The sequence below is a fragment of the Netta rufina genome, assembly GCF_964035555.1.
Source record: "Netta rufina genome assembly, chromosome: 1".
Classification (NCBI taxonomy): Eukaryota; Metazoa; Chordata; class Aves; order Anseriformes; family Anatidae; genus Netta; species Netta rufina.
Genome location: NC_140123.1, coordinates 70,232,127 through 70,255,551, shown reverse-complemented (window position 1 = coordinate 70,255,551; position 23,425 = coordinate 70,232,127). Strand labels below are relative to the sequence as shown.

Below are 23,425 nucleotides of genomic sequence, written 5' to 3'. Positions count from 1 at the left end.
CAGCTTTGTGTAGAGGATGTGATTGAGATTTTTAGCTAGACTTCTTGTAACACTTTCACTATAGTGTATCACTAGATTAATGTTTCCGTCCTAAGCAGTCAGTATCATCCTTGTTAATGATTCACAAAAGGATAAGGAACGGATTAATTGCTTGACATCATTGTGTTGAGACAAGTACCTTTTGGATAGACAAGAAGAGTAAAAAATTGTACTGTTTAAAAACTGTATGTATGGGATGGAATTGGAAGAAGCAATGTGTTTACATGTGCTTTATTGCAAGGAAGAAAGAAAGCTACAACAGTAATGCTTGAAAGAAACGTGTGGGTGATAGATGATATTGTAATACTATCACACACATTTATGTTTTCTAGATACTTTTACAAAATCAGCATTAAAATTTAAAATAAAATTCATTAGATTAGTGACAGCTCATATTGACTCGAATATAGCCTTATTTTCATTCCTGGCATGAGAGGTACTAAATTTCATTAGTTCTACTTCCAGGTACAAGTAATTGAATGTTTCTTGGGGAAGGAAAATTAAATGCCTAGCAGACTAGAAACTGTGGCTTTCGGCATAGGATTTAGAAACTTTGAAAATACAAAACCTTCTTAAAAAAGTTCTTATTTTAAGGGGAATATGTGCAAACAGGATCACAGAATCACACAATTGAAGGGTTGGAAGGGACCTCAAAAGATCATCGGGTCCAACCCCCCTGCCAAAGCAGGTTCTCTAGAGCAGGCTGCCCAGGTAGGTGTCCAGACAGGTCTTGAATATCTCCAGAGAAGGAGACCCCACAATCTCCCTGGGCAGCCTGTTCCAATGCTCCGTCACCCTCACCATGAAGAAGTTCTTCTGCATGTTGTTGTAGAACTTCCTGGGCTCTATCTTGTGGCCATTACTCCTTGTCCTGCCCCCACAAACCACTGAAAAGAGGTTGGCCAAATCGCTCCTCTTTTCAGAGGAGGGATTTTGAAACCATTTTATCTTTTTTATTATGAAACATGTATTTCCTATAAAGCTTGAAAACCTAGAGCAGAATTTTCTTTGCATAATTATATAATCATATTTCACGGATCAATTTTTTGGCAAAACAGATTGAAACTGGTGACAAGAAATTGCTGTGCTTAGTATTTCCTTGATTAAGGTTAGATTGTATTGCAGTAAAAAGAAGTGTGGAAAATGGTTTTTCAGAATTTGTTTACGTGCACCTGACAGGGAATGTTGGAGCAGGCTAGCATAAATTCCTCTTGTGAAACTGAATAGTTGCATGCTACCTGCAGCTACTGAGTCTGCCTTGTTTGGGTTTGAAAGATAATCTGAATTGCCATGGGAAATGCTCCTGTGAGTGTAGAACAGTTGATTAACAAAATTAAGTCACGGTTGCATATATAGGTAGAATTTTCTCTTTCTTTCTGGACTAGCTTGTAGAATTGGAAAAGTAGATAGTTTCTGGAAATGTAAAACCTTCTTGAGGTCTTAAAGGGAAGCTGAAGGCTTTAAAGCTAAGCACAAACCAAGTGGTTATGAAGAATTTAATTATGTGTCAGGTCATCTCTGAAAGCAAAAGAAGTTAATGTCTATGCAGTAGAGATGACATGAGTAAGAGGCCTTAGATGATAAATATGGTACCTGCAAAGGGGGAGAAGAGGTACACATACTGGAGGAGTTTGTGTTTGTTTGCAGCCAGCTGTTTCTGCTTCAGATTTTATGAAGAATTTGTTGCCCAAAGCCAGCCTACCTTTTCCGTCTATGTTGATCTAGTAAGAAAAAGAATGTAACCTCTGTTTCAACTTTTGTCTTTGTCCTTAGACTAGTATAGAGGCAAGCAAAAAGCTGTTTTTTTCAGGCTTTTCTTTAATTATCTTTTAGTATACATTCAATAAGAATTCTTCTCTACAATTCTAGTGAATGTTCTTCAAGACACAAATGAAATTAAATCGTGTTCTTCATTTTAAAGCTGTATGCCACTGGATACGGAGCAGGTGGTAGGCTTGGAATTGGAGGAACAGAGTCGGTTTCTACTCCAACTTTACTGGAATCCATTCAGCATGTGTTTATAAAGAAAGTCGCAGTGAACTCAGGAGGAAAGCACTGTTTGGCATTGTCTTCTGAGGGAGAAGTTTATTCTTGGGGTGAAGCAGAAGATGGTAAACTTGGTCATGGAAACCGAAGGTAATGCTTTGAGGTGTTATTTTGTTAAACTGCTAATGGGTATTATTACAGTTGCGATGTATTAAGTGTTATATGAGTCTGTATATTGAAATCAGTGTTAAGAAGTGATATGGGAAGGCATTTTTTTAGATTGGAGAACTACAAAATACTTACCAGATAAAGTTACTTGGATTTCTGTGACTAGATCCTGTGTTCTAGCACACCTGTAGATGCCAAAGGCCAGTGGATTTCTTTTGGAATTTATCTTGTGAGTATGTGGAACTTCATGGCACTTTAGGAGGGAGCAGACCTGCCATTCTGCTTTTGATGTTCATATGCATTGTTTCCTATGTTAAAGGAGAAATTCTGTTGTGTTTGAGACAACAATATCCTGAACCAAAAAGAAAAAGGAATGTTTAAGTCCATGGAGAAAAGCAGTCCAATGCAATATACGTTATCAAAATTTCTAGTGTTAAATTGGACTGATCTTCCAGTGTAAATGCTTCTGTAATTTCACTTAACCTGTAATGCTTTAGTATAACATATGGTAAAATAATTCTAGTTTATTAATTAATTCATATTTCTGAATGAATAGTGAAACATCTTGAGGAAGTTAAACTGGCACAAAATTAAATTCTGAGGTAGATTCCCTTGTACTCGTTTTATAAAGCTCTCTGTACATTGATGTGTGTGAATGGTCTATCCTAAAAGTTCTCAAAACAATTATTTTCATTTCAGCCCTTGTGATCGTCCTCGTGTAATCGAATCTCTGAGAGGTATAGAAGTGGTTGACATCGCTGCTGGAGGAGCGCACAGTGCATGCATTACAGCTGCAGGAGACCTTTTTACATGGGGGAAGGGAAGATATGGGCGCCTTGGGCATGGAGATAGTGAGGACCAACTAAAACCTAAACTGGTAAGAAACATTTGGAACTCTGTATGGTTTTAATCCAGTTCTTACCTTCTGATTTGTAACTTCCAATTTCTGTGTATAAAGAATAAAAGGAAGAAGTGGCGGCATACGTTTGTAGGAAACGTACTGTTGCTTTAGAAAACAGGAATGGATTGAAAGAATGAAGTAAAAGTAGAGCTGTAAAGCTCGGCTAGAGATCACCAAACAACTTATTACTAATCTGTTTAACCCTCCCTGTCAAGCAAAACAACATCTCTAGGGTGTGTAAAGGTCACAGCAGTTTACAATTGGTACAGATTTACAAGCTATTGTTGCTTCCAGTTTGGGTGGAGATGGGGGAGTGAAATATCTTAAATGCACTTTAGCTGCCTGCACTCCCTTCACATAAATACTTTGCACCGAAAATAACCAGATGTGCTCATTCCCCTGCTCACAAAAGTAGGGTCTACCCACCTTTGTTATGCATCCTCCCCTTCCTTTCACTCCTACCCCCTCCCCACCCCATTTTCTTGGTTATTATGAAGGTAGCTAGTCTGTAGACGAGTTTGAAGTATGTGAAGTAGTGGATGATGGATTGGGCTACCTCTAATCCCTTATTTCAAGTATGGGTGTGGACTGGGAGGATGCAGTTCGTGTGGATCGGTATCCTTTTACTTTGTGATTCCCAATTCCATACCTCATCACTAGATGGCAGCATTTCAGAAGTTAAGATGTTGATTAAATTCAGATAATGCAAGTGCTAGGAAATCGTAAACTACTAAAAGACTATTGGGAAATAAGTGGTGTATACAGTAGTGAACCATAGAAACTGAAATTATGTGAACAGAACATAGTCTTTGAAAACCTTACATGTTTTGTATGAGTTATTTTCCCTGACTTCTTCAGTAAAAAAATTTAACTTGTCAACCAAGTAAAAAGGATAATCCAGTATTTTAAAATGTGTAGTCAGCTTTCATTTTGTTGGTTTGAAAAGAGCAAAGGCCTTTGACTTGAATTTATTTACATGATCCTGTGGTATTTCAGACCCACAGTTCCAGTGAAGCACCTTTCCAAGCTGGGTTTGTTGTCTTTTATGAAACTAAATGACTGAATCTTTTGTTGTAAACAAGAACTGGTGATTGCTTTACAGGTTGAAGCTCTCCAGGGCTATCGTGTGATTGACATAGCGTGTGGCAGCGGCGATGCACAGACGTTATGCCTTACTGATGATGATACAGTCTGGTCCTGGGGTGATGGAGATTATGGAAAACTTGGGAGAGGAGGCAGTGATGGCTGTAAAGTACCAATGAAGGTATTTGAATATAATTTTTTTCATTGTTTTAGAAGCCATGAGGTTAAAGAGAACAACAAAAATAGATTCATCAACATAAGCAAGCTTCCACCTACCTTGGGACATCAGGCTTCTTCTGTTGTTAATAATGGGATTTGTAGGATACAATGACTGGTCTTCAAGTTTTGTGCTGACTGAAGAAGTTGTACTTTGGTTTTCTTTTTGATAAAATTGCTGGCTCCAGGAATATTTCTTGTTTTAACTGGTTCTTAAGGTTAGATTTTTCCCAAGAAATCTTTATATTTCATAGAATCATAGAATGTTAAGAGTTGGAAGGGACCTTAAAGACCACCCAGTTCCAACCCCCCCTGCCATGGGCAGGGACACCTCCCACCAGACCAGGCTGCCCAAAGCCCCATCCAGCCTGGCCTTGAGCACCTCCAGACATCCACAGCTTCTCTGGGCAGCCTGTGCCAGTGCCTCACCACCCTCTGAGTGAAGAATTTCTTCCTTATACCTAACCTAAACCTACCCTTTTTTAGTTTAAAGCCATTCCCCCTTGTCCTGTCACTACACCCCCTGACAAAGAGTCCCTCCCCATCTTTCCTGTAAGCCCCTTTTAGGTACTGGGAGGCTGCTTATAGCGGAGAAGAGTCTTCTCTTCTCCAGGCTGAACAACCCCAACTTCCTCAGCCTGTCTTCACAAGAGAGGTTCTCCAGCCTCTTGATCATCCTTGTGGCCTTCTTCTGGACTTGTTTTAATAGGTCTGTGGTGTTCTTGTACTGGGGGCCTCGGAACTGAACACAGTGCTCCAGGTGGGGTTTCACAAGAGGGGGAAAATCACCTCCCTTAACCTGCTGGCTGTGCTTCCTTTTGTTAATAAAGTTGTGTAATACTACCTCATGCCATACTTTCTCTGTACGTTATCAATTCAAGTCAATATCAATATTAATTCAAGTATCAGCACTTGAAACAGAGATGAGCACTGTTTGTGTTGGAGAATAATATAAGAGTATGTAAGTGTATACCTGTGCACAGTGGATTTTAGATTCTTAGTCCAGAATCACACCTTTGTATGTAGATACAGCTGTCCACATTCCATTTCTCAAAGGACAAAGCCTACCAGACTATCCCAAATAAGTTTTTTATTGCATGATGCAACACAATATGGAAGTAGCTTGTTTATCTCATAAATCATCAATCCCATAGCATTGATGGTAAAATGACATGAGGACCTACACAGTGAGTAGGAACGGTGTGTTGCAGGTTTAAGTATTTTTTTTTACTGTCAGTAGAATCACATCCAGTGTCAGAGGAGCTAGGGATGATTAATGTTAAGAATTTGGAGACAAAACCCTACCGTTTTTACTAAGGAGCAATTACTGCAGGTAAAACAGTAGATAAGATCTTAAACAATTTTCCAAGTCTGAGCTTCTTTTGAATGTTTAAGTAGTAAATAGTGGAAAGATGAAAGGAGTGGAATTCTACTAAAAGATCTATATGCATATTTTAATTCATAAGCGCATACACAGACACTTTAACACTTACACATCCTATTTGACTTACATGTAAGACATTCCTAAATACAAGGCAGTTGATGAAACCATAGCTTCCTTAATTAATTTTGATTTATTTTGCTATTATTTTTCTAGATTGATTCCCTCACAGGCCTTGGAGTGGTTAAAGTAGAATGTGGATCACAATTTTCTGTGGCTCTTACCAAATCTGGAGCAGTGTATACCTGGTAAATATCTTACATTAGTTACCGTTCCAGTCCCTGACGTCAGTGAACTTACTGTTTTTGCAATTGGATGCTTGCAATGGATCTGTGGCCTGGACACTTTTAGAAGAAACAAAATACACATTGAAATGTGGTGTAAAGACCTGCGCAGAATAAGCAGAAACCATGTAGTGGGGTTTTAAGTATTTTTTTTTCACTCTGTCAGCAGAATCACATCCATGTCATACAAGCGGGGGTTGATTAATGTTGAATAATTGGAGACAGAGTCATATTGTTTCCCCTAAATATCAAATATTTTTGGTTGTTGGACTATTTATAAGTATATCTACAGGCCTAATATCAGACAGAGTCTGTCCTCGTGTTTTTTTCTAAGAATGCCACGGAGTTTTGAAATGTTTTATCTTCTCTGTGCAGGGGCAAAGGAGATTATCATCGGCTAGGCCATGGATCTGATGACCATGTTAGAAGACCACGACAAGTGCAGGGACTGCAAGGAAAGAAAGTCATTGCAATTGCTACAGGGTCTTTACACTGTGTTTGCTGCACTGAAGATGGTATAAAAATCAGATATACTTAGTACTCAGATATTACTTAGTACTGCATTTGGAGGGGGAAAAATATTTTTTTGGTCAGATGTTGGTAGGCTGTCCTTGTTAAAAATACTGGTCCTTTATGTGCCTGGGCATATTTTGTTTGCAGATGTTGCATAAATCTTGAGTAGAAAGTATGTCATTGATTTACAGTGATCACTTAAAAAATAACAGAAGGCTTTTAATTGATAAAAATAACAGTTAAGTTTCATAAATACAGACAGTCAAAGAACAATACAGAGCTCTAAAAGTTACGACAAGTTCATCAAGGAGTTGAATGATTGGATTTAGTGTTTTTACAGGTTTTTTTTTTTACCTGTTGAGGTGTTTTAACCTGGTAAATGAAGCATTGTGCAAACAATACTGCTTTTTATAGAGTAGGTTGAGATACAAGATCTCTTTACAGCAGACTCACTCCCAAATTTAAAGTCTGCACAGTAACTGGGTGTTATAGATGGTAGTGAAATAGGAGATAACTGTAGAAAATGAAACCTTGCTTGGAAACAAGGTTGATATTTTGAAAAGGTTTTTCTCTTCTGGTCTGCCATTTCCTACTGCTCTGCAGCAGGACTTTGTTTTACACACTGTGAAGAAATAGATGCATCTAATACTAGCTGCTGTAGGAACGTAACTGTGTCATTTAATTTTTACCTGCAACAGATAGTGGTTTTCAGGGTGACTACAGTCCTGGAAATCCTAATTACAGTTGAGGGCCTCATTTGGTTAAAATGTTTATAAAATTTTATTTTAAAAATATCAGAATCTTCTATCTTGGCTTCAGAAGTAATTACTTTTATTGGTTTAGGGGAGGTGTATACGTGGGGAGATAATGATGAAGGGCAGCTTGGAGACGGAACAACTAATGCCATCCAAAGACCACGCTTGGTTGCAGCACTTCAGGGCAAAAAGATCAACAGGGTAGCCTGTGGCTCAGCACATACTTTAGCATGGTCAACCAGTAAACCTGCAAATGCTGGCAAGCTCCCTACACAGGTAATATTTTGGCTTACTACATTCAGATTCTAAATGTACTTAGTATTCTTATTGTTCATCTTCTAGCAGACATATTTCTTTTCTAAATCCCTGAATCAGTTTGGCGTGCTTTGATTTATTTTGAGCCATTGTTTAACGTCCTTATTTCCAAAGAAAGATTCAGTTGGTAATCCAATACTGAACAGTAAATTGGAGGGAATTTTAATTCTATATTCTACCAGTGAGGATCTTCCTAGTGGGGTTCATCATTGCTTGCCTCACATTGAGAAGATTGGTTTTGAACATTCAGTTTTTCAGCTGTAATGATGGTGCATAATGCCTGTGTGTAGTGGTAAAGTATGTCTATGGATAAAAATAATTGTGAATTTTGGGATAACATGAATAGTCTGTCATGTTTCTAATACTTGCAGGCAGTTTCAGTCTAGATAATTACTATTAATATGCTATGAATATTTTTTTAGACACAACTGGACTCTGTATTAAGTTTTGACAGGGTGAATAAGCAATACCTGAATTTAATACAGATTCGCCTACAAATCTTAAATTGTTCTGTTTAATAAAATGAAGTATATAATAATTCTAAATTACTTTTGGATATTGTTGCCTTATTGCAGGTTCCTATGGAGTACAATCATCTACAGGAAATACCCATCATTTCATTGAGAAACAGGCTTCTGCTGTTGCATCACATTTCTGAACTCTTCTGTCCTTGCATTCCAATGTTTGATCTTGAAGGAAGATTGGATGAAACTGGCCAAGGACCCTCAGTTGGGTTTGACACACTGCGGGGAATACTGATTTCACAGGGAAAGGTATTTATCAGGATAGTTTTTTAAGGCAGTGATTTGTAACTGTAAGAGAAATGTACTGCTTGAACAGTTTCTGAAGGAAGTAGAATTGTTTATCTCATTTTGTTCTGTATGTTGCATGTCAAATATTTGCATTCCAATTATGCAAATATCTTTCTTCGTGAATGTGTTCCCTTTATTATGTTCCCCCTCTGTTTTTCCTTATGGTTTTACTCTATCTTGTTCTTAAAAATAACTTTATATTGTAAGTCTTTTGTAGTGTAGGCAAATTTCTTTTAGAGTAATCAGTAGGTGCTTATTCGTGGGGGGTGGAACCACAAATTTCAAATGGTCATTGCTTTTGTATTTCAGTTGTTACAAACAGGTGATGCACAGCCTGATCCAAAGCTCCATGCAGGTTTTATGATTTTAGACTAGGGTTAAAAGGAAGACAGTACCTAGGAGTTCAATCTCAAATGGGTAAAGAAGCAGGGAATTTCACAGTGGTAAGGAAGGTTGGTCATGAGAAAGTCTAGATAATTAAGGTTCTTGAAGGATGCAACATTAATTCAAAACTTTAGATGTGGAAAAGGTGACTGGTGTTCAGTATGATCATTGGTTTTGGATCTGTATTTTCTCACTGTCCTAGTAACTCGTCTAATCTAACAAAAAATGATAACAGTATAAAAACAGACAAAATCCAAAATCTGCAGAGGACAAAATCCATTTGAAACTAGAAGCAGTTAATTTTTCTTCTGCAGTACTGTTCTTTGTCAATAAATAAGACACAACCTGTAACTAGACTCCTTAGAATGTATCGTCTTAGTCTCTTTCTCTAGACCCCAATAAAATTGTGAAGTAAAGAAATCTGGTAGAACACATACTTCACATACCAAGAGAAGACCACACATTTTTTTCCATCAAAACCTGGACTGGGGAGGAAGGAAAAAGAAGGGATAGCTATTCTGTTCATGACACTTTTATACCTTAATGCTGTTAACAGGGAGTCTTTAAGTAAATTAAATATGAGAGTCGGTGTGTAGGAAGCATATTTAATGTCATTTACTTTAGAGTGGGTAGAACTGTTGTAGAAAGGCTTCAGATACAAGATGAAATATGGTAAAAGGTGTATTTTTTGTCCAAGGCATTCACTGGGGACAGCAGAAGTTGTGATGTTGTACCTGTATCTAGGTATTTAAGTCAAGCTTACCTTCAGAGATTCTAAAGACTTAAACAAAAAACCCACCTTCAAACTGAGAGTGTAAAATGGTATCCAAGTATCTAGCGAGTTAACCTCAGATATTTAAATTTGCATGAAAAGTTTTCCTTTTATTTTTTTGTTTATTCCTTTCCTTAGCAGGATGGTTTCTTCTTTGGCTTTTTTTTCATTGTTTTTCTCTGACATTAACTGTTTGCCATATACTTATGTTAGTGTGGTATAAATCAATTTATACTCAGTAGTGTGTTGGTTGCCTAGTAATAACTGAAGCTGGATGCAGTACAACTTTTCAAGCCATGATATTGAGTGATTGATGCAGGAGAGACTTTCCTCTTTACTTTTTGGTATCCCACGTGTTTCAGGCTTGAATTCTATTAGCACAAATAACATGCCCTTTAACACTTCACAGCTTCCTCTCCTGTTGCTCTTACTTGTTTGTTTTTGAGTATTTCAAAAGCATTTGATGCCTGTTTCCATGTCTTCTGAAGAGAGACTACGAGGCTTTATGCTTTTTCTAGTGTTTTGTGATACACTTGGAAGAAAACTGCTGAAGGCTGGTAGTACAGGATCAGTTTCTCTGTTCTGTTGAAGTCATTTTTTTCTCTCTAAATTGAAGTGTGTGTGTGTTTATCTGTGTAATATGTGCAGCATTCTTACTGGATAGCAGTTTTGCAACTTCATTTTTTGTATTTTTCTTTTTTAGGAGGCAGCTTTCCGAAAAGTTGTACAAGCAACTATGGTGAGAGATCGTCAGCACGGGCCAGTTGTAGAGCTCAATAGAATACAGGTATCTGAAGCTGAAGTTCTGGTTTTAATATGTATGTTTAGCCACCAGTGCTCTATGTTTGTCAGGTCCCTTTGTGTTTCAGCTGTTTGATGTCCTAGTATACTTGGAGGAGTTGAATTGGAGGATAAAACAATGAAGAAGCAAACGTAGCAAAATCTGCTTGTTTTTTTTTCTTTTTTTTTTTCAATATGTTTTCATGCAGACTGTAGTTGTACAGGGGAAGGAGACACTTCTTGAAATATCAAGTGTGTGATTTGGACTGTAATGAATGAGCAAAGTATGTCCTGCTTGACAAAGGACTGCTTTTTCAAAACTCACTATATTAGATGATTCAAGAGAGTAGTGATTCTGATGCCTTACTTACCTTCCCAAGTGGTCACATGAATTACTCCGCAGTTGCTTTCGTATCATAGAGCATGAAGGGCTGGGGAGGGTGCTGGGAAGGCTCTTCGTTATGATTAAGAATCAGGCTCTTAAACTCTTGTCCTCTGCTGGTCATCACATGTAGTCATATTGATTGCAGAACGGTTTGATACAAAAAGGCTTTTTTTCTTATAATTGATGTTAGAAGATGTAACGTTGTGCCTTAGGCCAGATGTGTCTTTCCTTCCATAGATATTTCCATAACATAGAATAGTAAAACATTGTTTCTTTAAATGGGCTGAAGTCTGGTCTTACGGAATCCTCATGTGTTTCTTTCATTTAGTCATGTTTTTTCTTCCTTTTTTGATATATTAGAAAGTAAGAAAGCTACTCTTCGTAAGGTTAGAACGGAGAATTTGGGAAAATTTTGACTAATCAGCTTTCTCTTAGTGAACTAAAATATGTTCTATTTCTCCTGGACAGTATTTTCTGCTCATTTGGTATGTTTTATTGGCCCATAAAACTTATGGGAATGTGACATGATTAAAATTTGTTATTTTCATATATTATTTGTGAATTTGAAGCTGAAGGGAATGCCAATGATCTTCCCATTACTCTTTTGGGGGAATTCAGAAAGTCTAGCAAGTAGTGCAAATATTTAACTTTAAGCAGGAAACTAATGGTTGGGGTTTGGGCTCATTTCTTAATATCCTTCTACTGTTGAGGTAATTTATAAAGATGAGCTTTCTCTTGTATTCCAGTCCATTACGTGAATCTCTCTTTAAATCTAGAACAGAATTGGTCGCTGTGGGGCTTCTATTTTTCATAGTTTCCATAGGAAATGAAATATTTCTGTAACGCAAGTCTGTCCTAGATTTAGCCAAGTCAAGACTAAAAAAGATGATCATAATCTAGTCTGCTTATACAGTACCAATTAGAAGCCATAAATTCTTTAGTTAGTTCTTGCAGGGAATGGAAATGTGCTTTCTTAAAACTATTTGATTGATCCTTTAAGTAGAGATTCAAAGCTGTCTCAAACAGCTAATCATCAATGGTGGGAATTTTCATCTTAATTGTAGCTGTGAGTCTAACTGCAGCTAGACTCAAAGATCCCATTGCTGTCAAAAGACTTTTTTTACAGTTCATAAATTATATAGTGCAGTCAATTCAGTTCTTCATCTCCCTTGGTATAAAGTAAACAGATGAGGTTTTAATTGCAAGGTTTTTTGCAGATACTGACTTGTTCTTTAAAATGTTTCCTGAAATTTGCTGTTCAGTGGTTTCTTCAAAAATACTGTTAACTGGTCATAACAGCTGTTAACTTCTGTGAAGGCAAGCCAGGCACGACTCTCTTGTCCTGAGGTCAAGTTTTCCATGGACTAGATTCCTTTTAGGGAACTAATTTAGCCTGGATGCCTGCTGGGAGCCTCATGATAGCTAGACACAGCGTTTTGGGGGAGTGTTCTGTTGTTCTTGCTCAAGGTGAGTGAACTGTGAATATGATGGCGACTGTACTGCAAGTCACCAGAGTACGGACCTGGATTTTCTATAACATAAAAAAAATTGAGGGTAGATGTTTTTATGACTTGAGGTATAGCATGAGGGCAAGCTGGAATGCACAGCCATTTTAGGACACCATCAGAGGATTGCGTAGGGTAGAAGAAACCAAAGTAATACAGTTTTGTTGATATTACTTGCTGGGAATGGTCTTTCAGTGAAATGCTTCAGAACAGCACTTGGATCCAGTTCTGAAGTGGCATGATAGAAGTAGTCAAAGACTGAGCTGCAAACTAAACCAAATTATGTTGGTAGATGGCTCCAGAGCTCAAGCTCACTTAGTGACCTGCTAACTAGTAAATAGATTTACCTAGTACTTAGGTACCAGACTAACTAAAGTGGTGTCAAATGTCAGTGGTGTCAAGTGTGGTGTTGAGATCTGTAGGCAAAGATGTTCTTACTGCTGTTAAATCATACCTTGCCTTTGGATGAAAGAGTATCGAAGCAGTTGAAAGGAATTTCCTCCTTTTAAAAGACAAGCAAATTTTAGTTATTAAGGAGAATATGTACTCTCAGGAACACAATATTACAAAGGATCTCCAAAGGAAAGGTTTTTCAATGTCCTCTGCTGTCTTGGGAGCAATGTTGCACTTCTGGATATATTAAATTCTACTTTAAGAATAGTTTCTTCCTCCTTACTAGGACTACTTATTAAATGTGGATTATAGAAATCTCACTAGTATGGCGATTAAAAATTATGGCCTTAAGTTAAGCACAAGATATCAATGAATAGATTATTTGTTCTTTTGCAAGTGTTATTCTTCAGTTTAAAAAGCATCCCTCCTCCTTCCTGGTTGTTGTCTTGTCCCTTATCAAATGTGCTTTTAAAGGATACTCGTTTCATGTCAACCTTCGTTTTCCTAGACTGAACATGCTAAGCTTTTTTGTCTTATTTTTGTAGAATAGCTTTTCTATACTTTTGGTGCTGTATTTTCCTCTGTGCCATTTCAGTTTAAGCATAGATAACTGAAACTTGAAGGCACAGATGATGCATTGTCTGTGCTCTTGGAATTACCACACTATTTTTTTTTCCTCTTCTGGAAATGGATTTCATTACATATCCTCGAATTGTGTTTGTTTTCTTCACAGATGTCTTCTATGTTAACAGTACATTTTTCTTTCTCTGCTGATTCTAACTAATAAGCTGCCATCTTTTTGTAAACGTTTTTATTAGTCTCTAACTGTGCGATCTTTGTCACTTAAAAATGCATTAACCGAATTACAGATTGACTTGAGTGCCTCTCCCCCTTTGTTGCAGTGGTTCTGCTCACAATAAATGACTATTCACTGTTGCTGTATGCTGTTTCTGAGCTGCTGCATTTCTCTGTGGTCCAGAGACCACAGTTTTGCTATTTTCCAGTGAAGAGTCTTACTCTTTGCTAAAAACTTTTTACATTTTAATATGGGCATCTGTCAGCACAGCAATATATTACGGTTCTGGCAGAAGTGTCAATAATCCCTCATGGCATTCTTACGCTGCTTCTTTAAAGTCAAGTCATAACCATTGCTGCATCTAAAGGATCAGGTTAAATGAAAATCCTGCATTGCTAGTGAGTAAGTACTGAATTAAATGTACAATAGCAAATGTGCATACCTTTCTATTCAGTTCAGCCAAGATTGCTTGCCATTTTGTTGTCACTTAATTTGTATTTTCAGTCTGTGGTTTGAAAGTAACTGCTGCATTCACAGACCATCTACTCGTGCATGGTCTTTTCAAGAGAAGATTCACTGATTTCTCAACTTAAATTTCTTTGGTATCAAAATTCCTTAAAAGTCTACTAAACTAAAACAAGTTTGTGTTGATTTAGAACATCCTATACATGAGAAGGACTGGAGTGTGTCAGCCTTTCAGGAAAACCTGAAAGAAACCTGGCAGATCTTTTCTTCACAGCATCCAAAGCATACAGCAGCAGAAGAGCTGGATTTTGAGATGTATTATACCAAATATAGATGAGTGGGATCAGTCTAGGCTATTTCTGCATAAATACTCTCATTGATATTGATGAATTATATGCACCGTAGGATTCCCTTTACAGTCAGGACAGGTAGAGAATATAAAATGCAGAACGCTAAGGGGGGAAAAAACACTTCAGGTTTCTCCTGCCTTCTGTTTATTTTCTTTCCTCTCTGTACTGACGAAATGCTCTTTGTATTCTTAACCATTCTGTGTGCATCTCCTGCAGCAAAATATGTGGGATTACCCTTGCATGGCATTTGTTAGGAATCTTAATCAAATCTTTAAATATGCTACTTTTTTTGGTAGGTGCTTAAGAAAGGCATTACTGTGTGTACACGCAGGTACACACGTTCACTTTTGGTAGTGCTTGCTCATTTTTAGATGCTGCTAGTAAATACCTAAATATTGTCATTAATTAACTTAAGAAAAACCATGTATTCAGTTTTCTGGCCAACAACAGACACCCTGATTTGTTTTGTTTGTGAAAACCTTACCCTGGTTTGACAGTGAATTGTATGAGTAGAAACAGGATGAAATAAGTAAGTGGATTGCAATCCAGGAAAACAAACAAACAAAAACTCTCGAACTATTCGCAGTTTCTTCAGAAACAAAGAGAAAACTTTATTTTTTATTAAGAAACTTTATCAGTGATGACCCACTATCTTTCCATTTGCTTCAAAGATGAACAGATAGAAAGAGATGAACAATGAACCATTTGAAATTAAAGATGAATGAGGTATTGGTGGTTGAGGGAACACAGAGTTTCTTATCTAGGGAAGAAAGCGCACAGGGCTGTCAGCAGAACTGGTAAGAATCATTCAGTCCGACTGCAGTGACTTCCCTTTTGCTTTTGCATTTTACTCTTAACAGCAAAATTACTAAGGTCCAACCAACCTACCTAGAGCAATCATTCAGCAGTCTTAGGTTGATTCAGGATGTGTGCTAGAAGCACATAGATAACCAGATGCTGTGTTTTTGGTCTGTGCCAATTTCTTCTGTTACTTGGCACTGAAGTTTGCACAGTTCATAAATGGTGATCATCACAGTAATCACTCAGTTCAACAGCTCTGTCACAGAGTTAGGAACAACATGCCTGAGTCTGGGGAGGAACAACCCAGGCACCAGGACACTCTGGGGGCTGCCCAGCTAGGAAGCAGCTTGGCAGAAAAGGCCCTTGGGAGCCTAGTAGACACCAAGCTGATAAGCCAGCAATGTGCCCTATCCACAAAGAAAGCTAACAATATTCTTAGCTATATTAGACAAAGCTCTGGCAGCAGGTTGAGCAAGGTGATCCTTCCCCTCTACTCAGCACTGGTGAGGCCGCACCTGGAGCACTGTGTCCAGTTCTGGGCTCCCCAGTACAAGAGAGACTTGGGGCTGCTGGAGAGAGTCCAGCAAAGGGCCATAAAGGTGATGAAGGGGATGGATGGAGTAGCTCTCCTGTGAGGAATAGCTGAGAAAGCTGGGACTGTTTAGCGTGGAAGAGAGAAGGCTTGGAGGAATCTTGTCAGTGTGTATAAATACCCAAAGGGAGGATGCAAAGAGGATGAAGCCAGGCTCTTCTCAGTGGTGCCCAGTGGGAGGACAAGAGACTGCAGGCACAATCTTTGTTGTTTGTTTTTACTGGGAGGCAGGCTGCTCACTGGCACAGGTTGGTTCACAGAAATTGTGGAGTCTCCCTCCCTGGAGATCTTCAGAAGCCATCTGGACCACGTGACCTCCAGAGGTCCCTTCCAAACTCAGCTGTCCTGTGATTTTGTAGTAGTTCTGGGCTCCTATCAGCCTGAAATTAACTGCTTTTGTCTTCCTGGAAAGGGTCAGGATACGTCATAGGAGTCTGTGCTACCTGTACACTGTACATTTGAAACTGGGTTCTTCCTCTGTATATGCTACAAAAATACAGGGTAGACCTCTACGGATGTTTCACTGAACACATTAATGTTTTAAATATGAATCTTATATGCGATCTGCACAGAGATGCTGGCTGAAATTTGTTCTTGCAGTGATTTCTATGCGTTTATTCAACAGGTAAAACGTTCTAGGAGTAAAGGTGGACTGGCTGGGCCTGATGGTACAAAGTCAGTGTTTGGACAGATGTGTGCTAAAATGAGCTCCTTCAGCCCTGACAGCCTTCTCCTTCCTCATCGGGTTTGGAAGGTCAAGTTTGTTGGTAAGAGGATTCCCTCTCTGTCCCCAATTTGCCCCAACTGTTTTGCACTTATCTTTACTGTTTTCTTCTGGTTTAATTTTTTAGAGGACCTGAAGAAAGGAAGGAGTATAGTTAAACAATGTCTGTGTATAGGCAGCATAGCATGTTATTTCCTAACATATAAGATCTTAGGAAATACGAAAACTTTGAAAAATGATTTTATTAATAAACAAAAAACAAAACAACAAAAAAAAACACACCAAAGATGAATGGAAACAGTTCTGTAATTGTCCTCGGACTCCAAAGGCAACTTTCTTACTTTTAATAGGCATTTTGCAAAACCTAAATGTGTTCTTCATCTGTCAGAATCTGTAAATAATCCTGGTTAGCTGCTCTTACTTTGAATTTCTTACAATTTGCATGTCACTTTGAGCTTTAAGATGAAATGCAATTTAGTTTGAAGACCCACTGTACCTAAATGTACCTATTGTATGTAAAATACATACAAAAATCTACTTTAAAATGACACTGAAGAGTCATGTTGCTTAGGCTTTCTTTTACCACCTCTATTGTTCTGTTTTGATTAGTGTTTAAAACAAAAGTGGTTGTTGAACCCTGGCCAAGTCAAGTGTGTTGCTGATGATCGTTCAAAATAATACTGTTTATGAGGAACTGGAAATATACAAATACAAAGGAAAGCATAAGGTGTTTTCAGAAGAATAGATAAGACAGTGTAGCTTTTAGTAAACTTTTGCTTACCCAGTCATCCCTGTGGAAGGAAATTCAGTTTATTTCAAGACTTAATTTAGAAACATTTTTGGAAGAGTGTGTAATTTTAAGCCTGTTTTCTTCTCCAAGGTGAATCTGTGGACGATTGCGGCGGAGGTTACAGTGAATCAATAGCAGAAATGTGTGAGGAGCTTCAGAATGGGCTGACCCCTCTGCTAATTGTGACACCAAATGGAAGAGATGAATCTGGAGCAAACAGAGATTGTTTCCTATTAAATCCTGCTGCCAAGTCTCTCTTACATATGAACATGTTCCGTTTTCTGGGTAATTTCTTACTGACATTGTGACATGCTACTTGAATTACACAATCAGAATATTGGAAATGAAATAAATAATAATTAAAATACTGTGTTTAAACTTACAGGTGTACTTCTGGGCATTGCTATCCGGACTGGCAGCCCTCTGAGCCTCAACCTGGCTGAACCAGTATGGAAGCAGCTTGCAGGAATGAACCTAACAATTGCTGATCTCAGTGAGGTAAGTGTGAAGTTTCTGAGTAGGGTATAGCTTACAGAAGACAAGCAGACTCTAGCATAAGAAATTCTCTGGGGATTTGCTTCCCTGCTGTATGTATTTGTAGCATTTTGACTAATCTTTCATATTTTTGAGCCAGTTTATAAAGATCACTTGTACTCACTGTTAAAACTGTACGTTTGTCTTTCAAGAGTAGCTAAATAACCTATTTGAATTGTAGAACATTCTCAAATGCACTCAGATTTGACTAGATAAATATTTCTGCTTAAACTCCTACTTGCCAGCAAACCTTTCCATAGCTGTTACTGTCTGAAAATGAGTTCAAACTACTACTGAAAATAGTTCACACTGTCATACTGAACATCACAAACTTTCAATTTCTGTTTATTGAACTCAGTAAACGTGGAGTTAAGAGTTAGGTATTTGTTACATAGAAGTGTTCCTTCTCAGCTACTGTCATCTAAAAATATACCTACCGTAAAAGCACCAAGTCAATTACTTGTTGGTAAGGGGATTCCTTTTGTATCAAAACAGCCATCGGATTTTGTAGAGTTAATCATGTTTTTAAGCTTTAAATCTATTTTCTTATATAACAGTTTCTTGGCAAATGCTCCTCAAAAGGATTGAAATCTAGAACACGTGTGCCTTCCAACATCCCAGCATAATGCAATTTTGTATAATATACTGAGCTATTTTACTGCTTTGGAATTCACGTAGGTGGTTACGGTCGTTAGACATTTGACTCAATGCTTTTGGTAGGTGGCACATGATGCAGTGCTTTGGTAGGAAAGAGGCACTCTTGTATAGTGCTAATAAATTGTTCTTAACTTACGGTTATTTATTTTTCAAAAGGTTGATAAAGATTTTATTCCTGGGCTGATGTACATTCGAGACAACGAAGCTACATCAGAAGAGTTTGAAGCCATGAGCCTCCCGTTCACTGTGCCTAATGCAAGTGGTCAAGATATTCAGCTGAGTTCCAAGTACACCCATATCACACTGGATAACAGAGCTGAATATGTGAGGCTGGCAATAAACTACAGGTTTGTTGGATAAGTCATTCATATTATTTAAATGGACAAGCATTTTATTTTAAAAATCTTTAAAAGCTTTTGAACAATATGATTCTTTAACCTCTTATGTACAAATAATGTTTTCATGCGATTTGATTTTCATATTGCTTTTAATCTCTCCAAAGCAAAAAGATTAAACTTAAGTTTTAGGAAATAGCATTTAGGAAACAAAACAAACTATAATGCATGGCTCTAGATTTTAATAGCTGTCCTGACATAGCAGTTCTGTCAGCCAGTTTTGTGTGGAGAAATTCCCCATCCTTCTAGTTCATCCTATGCAATAAAATAGTAGGCTCGAAACTTTATCTTCCATGCAATTTCCCATCTTCATATAGCTCTTTATGAAGGGTGCTTTGGTTTAGTACTACTGCTCTCATGATTTTTCCTATCATCCGTTCAAGTCAAGAGCAGTCCCAGATGAATTGTTCTTCTATTCTCATCTGAGAAAGAACACTCAAAACAAAGTGTTCATACCCCAGACACCATCAAATAAGTGACACCTTCCTGCAGACAAGTAAATTCATCCATAGGTGACAGAAGCTGAACAATGCACTAAAACGTGGGAAATAGTTCAGCGTTTGTGCAAATGGGCCTTTGGTTACTTAGATACCTAATCTAGACAAGTACATTGAAGAAGCAACTGTGGGCATCTTGTTATTTGAAACAGTGAGCCCAGTGCCTGTTGTGCCTATTGAACTGTGGAAATTAGATGATTTTGATGAGAAAATGATTCATAGGTGTTTTATTCTCCTCACCATAGTTACCTATTTTAGAGAACACTTGAGCCAGACTGATCATCACTTATACTTGCTAGTTTGCAGTGCAATGTCTGCCAACAACTACTTGAATTAGTCCTTGTTTTCACGTGTATATACATGCTCCAAATGGATATAGACTAATACTTAATGCTGCTTTTTGACAATAGAGAATATAATTTGCAATGGATAAATGATACATAAAATACCAAATGGATACTAAAAACTTGCATTCACTTGGAGAAATGTTTTTCTTGTCTTGAAAATTCTAGCTGTCATCAAAGGACAACAGTGATTTTGAAGTGTTCTACAGTTAGAAATCTTTTGGGAAAAACATTTTAATAGATTTTTTGTTTCTTAATATATGAAGCCCTTGAGAGAAAAACTAGAACCTGAATAGAAACCATGTGAAAAAGTGGATACGCAAGAAAGACCTTGTCCTGAGATCTTTGTTTATGTTGGTGATGACAAGCCTGAGGACTGGACATGTCAATGATGTGAATGTCTGCTGTTCAGAGCTTAGCATCTTAGAAATTAGCTTAACAGGAGAGGAGGAAAAAAACAAAACACAAATCATGGGTGGCAACAGAAGCACTGAAATGTTACTTATTTATCACTGTCTGAAAACACAGCAAATCCTTTTCCTTAGATGTAATGTTTTAGTTCAGACCCATTTTTCTTTTACTGTAATGTCTTGTCTAGTGTTGGGAATGTTTGAGGGCACAGTCTTAAAGTACAGATGATCTTTGCCCAAGAGAAATTCTTTTCAAATGGGGTATTGGTCTGTTCTTGCCAGGAATAGCACGTGAATAATACTGGAACGAAAATGTTCAAAACAGTGGAAAATACCTCTCCACAGTGAGCTTGCTGTGCAGTATGGAATGCTGTAGAAACTGGTACAAGTCAAGTATCAGGTGTGATAAGCATTAATTTTCTTTGGTGTATAGCTGGAGACTTGAGGAGAACACCTAAAGCTCCCTTGATATTACAATAAGTATTAGTTAAAAATTTTTAGGAGAAGGCATTCACAGAATCCCTTGAAATGTGTCTCTGCAGGCTTCATGAATTTGACGAACAAGTTGCAGCAGTTCGTGAAGGGATGGCCCGTGTTGTTCCAGTTCCTCTGCTTTCGCTCTTTACAGGATATGAACTGGAAACCATGGTATCAATTTCTGTTTTGCTACCTCTGTCAGACTAACTTTTGAGTTGAATTCTTCATTTGTATTTTACTAATCCAAGATTATGGAATAATAAAACCCACATTTAATACTGTTTACAGTGCTTACTCTGATTGCAAACACTTTGCTCAAGGAAGGACTAGAAAATATTTTATTGCTCTCATAGTGTTCAAAAAGTTATTTTGATATAGCTGAGCAGTGAAGCAGTGACGGAATGAATTACTTGCGGAGATTAAAAAAAAACAAAAAAAAAACCCTCCATCAACCCAACAACAATAAAAAGAAAAACCCAACCCACTAAACAAAATCACCAAAAAATCCCAACCAACCAACCAAGAAAAAAAAACAAAACAAAACAAAACATGGTAAGATGTATTGAATTCTGAGAGCAGTTTGGTGGGAGATCAGCCCTGTGTTGTTAGAGGTGAATTGGAGACATTCCTCCTAGGTAAATTATTGAACTCTTTATGTGATTCAGGAAGATGAAAGAAGCGTGTTGTCCCTTGATGGGAAGATGTACATTTAGTATCATTGTAATAGGAGACTGTGTACAGCACTTCAGATACCTGAATTCTCATTTTGTCAGCGTAAAGGCTGATTAAATATTTTAAGAGAGTGGAGGAAACAAATCACCTGCAATTGATTTGATCAGACTTGTAGCTTATCATTATATTCTCTTTTTCAGGTATGTGGAAGCCCAGATATTCCACTTCACCTCCTGAAATCTGTAGCAACTTACAAAGGAATTGAACCAACTGCTTCCTTGATACAGTGGTTCTGGGAAGTGATGGAGTCGTTCTCCAATACCGAGCGATCTCTCTTCCTGCGTTTTGTGTGGGGCAGAACAAGGCTGCCCAGGACTATTGCAGATTTCAGAGGGAGGGACTTCGTTATTCAGGTAAAGTGTGTGGGATGGGGAGCGGGGCTTTTAATTTAAATAGCTAGAAGTGGAGGAGGAGTAGCATGACTGCTGTGGTTTAACCCTGGTAGGCAGCTAAGCACCACAAAGCCACATGCTCACTCCACTTCTGCCAGTGGGATGGGGGAGGAGAATCAAAGGCAAAAGTTTGAAAACTCGTGGGTTGAGATAAAGACAGTTTAATAAGTAGAGTAATAAATTAAAGTATTGTTTCAATATTTATTTGTGGTGTGGGCAGTAAATCAAAAAATACAGTGCTGTTTGTTTTTGACAGGTATTGGATAAATACAATCCTCCAGACCACTTCCTTCCCGAGTCATACACTTGCTTCTTTCTCCTGAAGCTACCCAGATATTCTTGTAAGCAAGTACTAGAGGAAAAACTGAAATATGCCATTCATTTCTGCAAGTCTATAGACACTGATGATTATGCCCGGATAGCGCTGACAGGAGAGCCAGCTGCTGATGACAGTAGTGATGATTCTGATAATGAAGATGCAGATTCTTTTGCTTCAGATTCTACGCAGGACTACTTAACTGGGCATTAAACCAGAAATAAAGTAAGGGATATAGCTGTTACGAGCACTGAGGCAAAATGCCAAAATGATAACGAAGCCAAGGACAGTTTAGGGCTCAGAATGTAGAGTATGTAGTCAGAGGAATCTTCTGAAAGTTGGGAAAGTGTGTTTGCTACTCATGGTAGGAATTAAGGGTTACAGCTTAAACCATCAGCTTAGAATGAATGGCACAGTATACGGGCATTTAACATTTATTTTAAGAGCTGAAAGTGGCCCCCCATAATGCTGCACTACATTTAGAACCTTTGTGTTTACTGAAGTGTTGTAAATGTTTATATAAATAAGGTAGTGCAGCATCCAAAAGGCAGTGAAACCTTTTAATTTGTGGGTGCAGTAGTTTTTTTCATATTAAGTGTTGTGTTCTGTGTATCTTGATTGTATATTGGAAATACTGTGCAACAACTGAATAGTATTATAAATATTTCAATTAACTTTACTAGAAGTTTGTTAAAATTTTTTGAACATTGAATTAACATTATTCCTTGAAATTCTTCTATAGATAATAAAAATGGCCAATAGTTTCACCTTCACCCCTGGTTTGTATATTTTAGCTTATGCATTATTTATCTAAAATTTGATACCTTTCTGTGAACAGCATCATAATTCTTATCATGGAAAGTGTACTGTATATAATTTGTGCCATGTAAATGCAAAAGTTATAATTTCCCTCCAAATAAAATTCTGCCACAGAAAGAAGTGCTCTGTGTGTGTGTGTTTTAATGGCTGTACGGCTGTCACATGGAATGAACATTACTTCTACTCATCCGAGAAGGGTTTCTGCAATTCACAGTTGTTGGTCAAACACTGCTGCTGTTCAAGGAATATGCACCAATAGTAAGGTACGTTGCCATTGACAGAAGGTGAGCTGTAGTAAACTCAGAGCAAGTCTACATGGCACATTAACAGCAGTGGTTATGTGCACCTTGTTTATGCAGTTGTTCCAAATGCTGCTGTTGTCAGTACTGGTGAACTTCATCTCTGGGGAAAAAATCTCCTTTCAGGAAACGTAGGGGACTGATGTCTTCAAGTACCTTCATGCAGAAGAAAATGACAACATACGTAATGACATATGTACAACCTTGTCCCTGAAAACCTTGTTGCTAACAGTATTTTCAGAATTGAGTGGAAAATGATGTTCAGTAATAATTAGGATAGGTATATGCACGTGTTTATTTAAA

At 37.8% G+C, this 23,425-nt stretch overlaps 1 protein-coding gene across 6 annotated transcripts in view; it reads left to right on the top strand.

The window, feature by feature from the left end:
• HERC2 (HECT and RLD domain containing E3 ubiquitin protein ligase 2) overlaps positions 1-22,937 on the top strand; it is a 110,405-nt gene extending 87,468 nt beyond the window's left edge. For all 6 annotated transcript variants that reach the window (XM_084303368.1, XM_084303369.1, XM_084303366.1 and 3 more), the window contains 15 exons: positions 1,961-2,175; positions 2,893-3,070; positions 4,197-4,358; positions 5,991-6,082; positions 6,494-6,633; positions 7,475-7,662; positions 8,277-8,474; positions 10,373-10,456; positions 16,362-16,503; positions 17,341-17,535; positions 17,636-17,748; positions 18,598-18,788; positions 20,630-20,735; positions 21,437-21,649; positions 21,945-22,937. In XM_084303368.1, the coding sequence (XP_084159494.1) occupies positions 1,961-2,175; positions 2,893-3,070; positions 4,197-4,358; positions 5,991-6,082; positions 6,494-6,633; positions 7,475-7,662; positions 8,277-8,474; positions 10,373-10,456; positions 16,362-16,503; positions 17,341-17,535; positions 17,636-17,748; positions 18,598-18,788; positions 20,630-20,735; positions 21,437-21,649; positions 21,945-22,217 (2,490 nt within the window). In that variant the 3' untranslated portion in view covers positions 22,218-22,937. The remainder of the gene's footprint in view (positions 1-1,960; positions 2,176-2,892; positions 3,071-4,196; positions 4,359-5,990; positions 6,083-6,493; positions 6,634-7,474; positions 7,663-8,276; positions 8,475-10,372; positions 10,457-16,361; positions 16,504-17,340; positions 17,536-17,635; positions 17,749-18,597; positions 18,789-20,629; positions 20,736-21,436; positions 21,650-21,944) is intronic.
• Positions 22,938-23,425: the final 488 nt, after the last annotated feature.